The 6,000-nt window shown below is 40.2% G+C and overlaps 1 protein-coding gene across 1 annotated transcript in view; it reads right to left on the bottom strand.

Annotated features, from left to right (window-relative positions):
• Nucleotides 1-6,000, bottom strand: part of IDO2 (indoleamine 2,3-dioxygenase 2) — a 44,964-nt gene that overhangs the window by 22,029 nt on the left and 16,935 nt on the right. The window contains exons 3-4 of the mRNA XM_012724948.1: nucleotides 5,122-5,241; nucleotides 1,511-1,629 (exon numbers count right to left, since the gene is read on the bottom strand). Of these exons, the coding sequence (XP_012580402.1) occupies nucleotides 1,511-1,629; nucleotides 5,122-5,241 (239 nt within the window). The remainder of the gene's footprint in view (nucleotides 1-1,510; nucleotides 1,630-5,121; nucleotides 5,242-6,000) is intronic.

Here is a 6,000-nt window from a genome sequence, read left to right as displayed (position 1 = left end):
AACAGGAACTGCTGAACCCAGACTATCTGCATCTCTGAGGTTAACTTAGCCCTGTACTTGCACACGCTGAGAACTTGCTTGGTCGCATTTTGATGTCCACTGTTTAACCATTTCCCCTTCAAACTTCCTCATTCCTCTCTTTCTCTTTGAAACAGAAACCCAGCTTATCCAAGATTGAATGTCTTGACTAGGGAGATTTCTATATGTGTATCCATTCTTTCTTTCCAATTCTAAACAGATTCAGCAGCTTTTTATGGGAATACAGATCACCAATTCTGTATTTAGAGAAGAATGAGCCAAAGACATTAATTTGTAGAAAACATAAAACTCTGGTCTTTGGAGAGAAAGGCACATAAACTGGTCCTAAGACTTTTGGGGTTTATCAGTGGTCTAGTCCTCCGAAGTCCTCTCTGGCATTCTCACAAATATTACATTCAGTCACTTCTTCCTCACATCCAACATAATGATCCTTTAACCTATTTTAATAATTCTTTAGCAAGTTCTATCTCTAGAAATGAGTTAGATTATCATAATGAATTCAAAAAGAAAGGTAATAATCTCTTTCACTTTAATCTATTTATTAGATTTCCTTGTTTGGTTAAAAACTCATGCTGTTTCTACATTAGACAAAGGCCTGAATTCCTAATACAGTTGTAAAAGAGATGATGTAACCCAGCTGAAATAAGCAGCATTATTCATCGAATTCGAAACCCAATATACCTAGAACATCTACTCTTCATTCACCTATATCATTTATTTATGATCATCATATAATGATCACTTACTAAGTCCCTATCCCATTTGACTCAAATAAATAGAGAAACTATGTGTGGGAATAGCAAACAATATAAGAGAGAATCAATATAAGGTTGAAGATGAAGTTGAGAAACAGGTTGAGAAAGGTAAGTTCTGATATAAAACCAAACCGGTAAAAGTTGTTGGGAACCAAAGATTTACTGACAAGGAAAGAATTGAGCCTTGCATCATTCAAGCTTGATATGGGAATAAGTGAAGGGGATAACCAACTGATAGTCAACTGGGCCTAGCATCCGGGAGATACTGGTGGGAGGAACTGGACCTAGCACCAGGGGGCACAGCGATGAGTCACCCTTTGCAATGTGAACCTAGATCTATATAAAAGACACTTTCCCCCTTATTGAGTTGGCAGTAGCTGTGGACTCCACCCTAGGGGCTCCATCTCAACTGCTGTCCAAGAGCAATAAACTCTACTTGCTCAGCCTTTCTGCCTCCCGCCTTCCTTTTTTGCAGCCGGTCACAGAAGTTGGGACAAAACAAAAGTGATCTGTACCAATGTATTCAGGTGGGTTAAGCAGAAACTTCTGGGTACTGTGATTTTTGGAATCATAAAGCAGGCAATAAATATAAATATCCATTTCTAATCACACAATAGCTGGAAAAGCCTGGACCTTCTGTAAGAAGGGGAGAAGTCACAAGACAGCCCCTTACAGAGTTTCCATCTGTTCAAAATAATCCGCCTGTCCTTGCTCACCTTTCAGGATTCCTCAGAGTCCAGTTTGCCAACACCAAGTCAGAGTGGACCAGAATAGGTGGAAGCCCCAAACTCCTGGAGACATCAACAAAGGGAAGGGCCAGATTCTGAGGCAGAACCTTTCAGATACAAATCCAGACATTTAGAGTGTTCTGAAAAGAATGCAATAAAGCAATATATGCCATTTAATCTAGTAATCCTGAGTAGAGAAATGACCTGGGGAGAAACCTGGAATTTTATGTGAGATCCACACCACACCTGTCATTAGCTCACTCCCATATTTTTTCTGTTAACCATCTTGCTGATCTATTGATTATGAGCATAAGCTGAAATATATGTAAAAATTTAAAAATTGGACACATGCAAACACATACAGTTTAAAATAATCTCCAAAAATTGGCAATATTTAGAGGAAATTACCTAATATTTAAGGATGAAGTAGGGGGCTAAATTGATGAGCAATGAGAAAAAAAACCCTCCTTTCTCTCCGTACACACACAAACACACACATAGTTGCAGTTGTAGTTCGTATGAAAGTAAAAGCATATATACAAATATACAGGTATATATTACATAGGTATGTGTATGTGTGAATTCAGGGAGAGGATTAAGAAGGCTGAACACTTAATCATATGTGCAGCAAACTGTTGATCACTTCATAAATAAAATACAGTAACAACTTCAAAGAAGTTCCCATGCAACCCCCAACTTTCAAAAACACTCTGAAGAATTGAATAAGTCCTCAAATCCAGAAAAGCTCATAGGTGCCATAGGGCCAGCTAAATTGAAAACAACGAAGAGCTCAATCTAAAATTTCAATCTAAAATTAAGTCAGAGGATTAAAAAAATGGGAAATCACATATATGTGACTGCAGGAAAATAAAATGTAAGGACTAAGCATTTACCTATTCTGTAAATGCTTAATCCAGAGACAAACAAAAATGACCAGGTGGGGCTGGTTTCACAAGATGGGCTGGGTTGGTCTTTGTGCATCTGAGCTGGCTTTCCTGCTATAGGAGTTTTCAGGGTTATTCACCCCTTTGTTGCTGCCATAGAAGAGCCTATCCCCAATCCAACATTCTTCTCACAGCATGCCATTGTTTCCATTTCCTAAATTACATTTCCTCTATCAAACTCATTGTTTTCATAGTTTTGAACTTTGCTTAGTTTATTTTAACCTCTTTATGGAGGTCAAAGTTCTGTGGCTAACTCTGCAGGACCTCACGTGAACCTGTCCACCCTGGCTAGTGTTGTGCATGGGTGAGCACACTCCCCAGTAAGGCCAACAAACAAGTCAGCAGAGCACAGCGCACTCTGTCCTGCAAATAGCTGCAGCCTACTATTTTGTTTCAAGTAGAAGCTATAAGAAGCCCCAGGCCTGGCACAAACCTGCATCCCACTCCCTGTGTAGGGCACATTTCCTGGTTTTCCCTGCAAGTACAAACCCTATATATACCCATGGGTGGTGCTAATAAACAGACTTCGGATTCCAGACCCCAGGTTCCTGCTTTATTTTCTCACGTCTCCCAGTCTCCTACATTTGGGCAAAGGGCGAACGAAGTGTCAGTGCACCCCTAGGTGGTTAGCAACAAAATTCTTTAAAAAGTTTTTTTTTTTTTTTTTTTTTAAATTTGAAGCCTTAAGTCAGCTTCCCTCAGGAGGCAGGGTTTGATAAGGAAGGCAGTGGGGCTGGGGGAAGTGTCTGCTTACCTGAAAAGTCAGAGCTCAGCTCACCTTTGTTATTTTGCAGGTAGTCACTCCTTTACTTGCAAGGTAAGAAGTGAGATCACTCCTTTACTTGCAAGGTAAGAAGTGAGACACAGGCTGCTCACTTAACTATGAAGTTCTAGAACAAGGACAGTGCTCTGAATTTTTGGAAATGGTACATTTGCAAAAAACGAAAGTGGATGGCTAGGGAAACTTGGAGATTCATGTCTCAAGGTTCAGGTTGAAAAAACATGTAATTATGCAAAGGTTCAGGAGATATTTAAATTACTAAGAGACTAGTAATCAGTAGAGAGCAAACAATAATAAAAAGGAAATGAGAGTTTAAATGTCAGCGTGTGCTTCTGGGAAAAGACTGTATTAAAGGAAATCTTAATCACTAAGTCTGAGTTCTTACTTTGATTTTCCACTAACTTGCTATCTGATATTCAACCAAGTACTGAAACTTCTGTTCTCAGCTTGTCTATAAAATGGGCACAGCTTAACTCACTTACCATATAGAATTGTGAAAATCAAGTGAAATAACAGATTGACAGAAGCTATGCAACGTCTATCTTCTGACAGGTTCCAGGTAGATGGGGAAAAGCTCTGAAAAATCAGACTTTCCACTGCTAACTTATGTGATAACCTCCTTTTTTGTATAATCATAATATCAAAATATTCTGAACAACCTTCAGCTTATAATTGGATTGCCTCAGCCTCAGAAGGCGCTACCTGGCCCTGACAAGTAAGTACTGCACCAGGGTGAGAAATTCCTCTTGAAGTCAAAAGTCATTAAACAACTGGCTGATTAATAAAAACAAATGGCTGTTACTGCAAAGTCACTCACTGGCAGACTGAGGAAAACCCAAATCTTATCACTCTATCTCTCATAGCCTTCTATTTAGTTTCTAAATAGCCACTCAAACTTTCTACTATCTAGTCTTTAGATATGGAAATTCACCCAAGTCGCCTATGCAGAGCTAATCAGGTTTTCTACCTTCTAGACTTCAAAAAAACTCACCTAAACTTTCTAACAAGTTTTTCAAAAAACCTTACTTTAATTTGATTTACAAGAAATTTCCTCTTCCTGCCCTCACTTTACTTTACCCCCTAGGATGTCTCTATGAGAATGAAGCCTTTAAATAATAGATAATGTTTAAGGGACTTTATTTTGGTTAATCTTCACTGTGGTAAATATAGTAATATTGGTCTTAAACTTTGTGAATTTATATACTTGTTTTAACTTTGATAGATTGATTTTAAAAATGTTATAATCTCAACTGAAAGTCAAAATGACCCCAGACTATTCTTAACAAAAAAGTGATTGTGATCTCAGCCCATTTCATATGCTAATCTCATCCCTCTGCCTGCTTGAAGTGTATAAAATAAACCTCTGCTAAAGGCAGAGCAGGAAGACTTGCACCCAACTCCCATTCCCGTGTCTTCCTCATGCCCGCTCCCCTTTTTTCCCTTTTCCCCCTTTTTCTAGAAATCTCTGCTCGCCAATGCCATTCCCACGTTGAGACCCTGCCTGTTCTGCTCCCCAATAATCCGTGATCGTGGACAAAGTCTCCGACAACAGATGTATAAAGGAGTACAAAATGCTGTAAACTATAAGCTATCATGACAGAACTTGCCTTCAAATGTAACTCTCCAAGTATTTTTGGGAGAGAGTCAAAAACTAGTTTTGAAAAATAATGAAAGGGAGGAAAAGCTACCAATTCTAAAGAAATTTAGCCTTGTCATCAGAAGAAAAGGCTTCCATTTAAATGAACTCCTCACCCTTCCTTCAACCAACACCAAAGTAAGGAACATTTTCCCAGCAGTGTAGTGTCAAGCCGAAAGCTCATGCCAGGGACAGGCCACCCACCAGATGACAAACCAGCCATCTGGGTGTTCCTTACCTCTTCTGGCTGTTTCTCTCCTTCCTGCCAGACATACCCCATCGTAATAACGCTTAAAACCAGGTGGGCCAGGCGCTGCTCCCGGTAACCCTTGAGGAACTGGCCATCCAGGAGAGGCAGCTAGTTAAGAGAATTTCCAGGTGTTACCAGTTGAAGGATTCTTTGGGTGTAAGGAACAGGTTTCAGTGAAGAGGCTGCATAAGCACACATGCTCCTCAGATCCTACAACCCCACAGAATAGGTTTTCTGTGCAGGAGCCTCCTTGGTGACCTAGCCGTTAAATCTCACTCAGCACTATCACCGCTACATGGTGCAGCAGACCTCTCCTGTCTCCCCCGCTGCTCCCCTCAGCAGTGTATTTCAGTAAAATCTGCCTGTTCTGCTCCCTACTCTGTCTCTGGTGGATCCTCTCATCCCTTCTCCCCCTTAACTCTGGCCTGCACCCCAGATCTTCAAAGAAAAAAATATATATACATTGAGGGAAGTAGCCATCTAACCCTCCCCCACCAAATTTTCCTCCTAACACTTGTCTTTATCACTAAAGTGAGTTTGGTTAGTGTTCTAGAATTGATTCCTTTGACTAGATGATGGAGCTGCCATGAAATAAATGGAACTTTTATCATCTTCTTTTGTGAAGGAGGATTACTTGGTATCATTTAATCTTAATAACAACTCTGTTTTGCTCTGTCTTGCAGTCTTTACTCTCTCTGTTTAATTCTCAACTAACACAAGGTCTAATGGCCTTAGGAATTTGACCAAATCCCTCAAGGGAGATAGCTGAACCAGACAGGTGTCCGTCCTGTCAGCCTTAGAACACTGACAGTGACCCCATTTGGCCTGTTTCGCCCACATGACTGTGTCCTGGCATCATCAGGACGT

Source organism: Condylura cristata, unplaced genomic scaffold (assembly GCF_000260355.1).
Source record: "Condylura cristata isolate star-nosed mole 26May11 unplaced genomic scaffold, ConCri1.0 scaffold00014, whole genome shotgun sequence".
NCBI classification, from domain to species: Eukaryota; Metazoa; Chordata; class Mammalia; order Eulipotyphla; family Talpidae; genus Condylura; species Condylura cristata.
The sequence above is the reverse complement of the archived record's forward strand: the minus strand, read 5'-3'. Positions and strand labels throughout refer to the sequence as shown.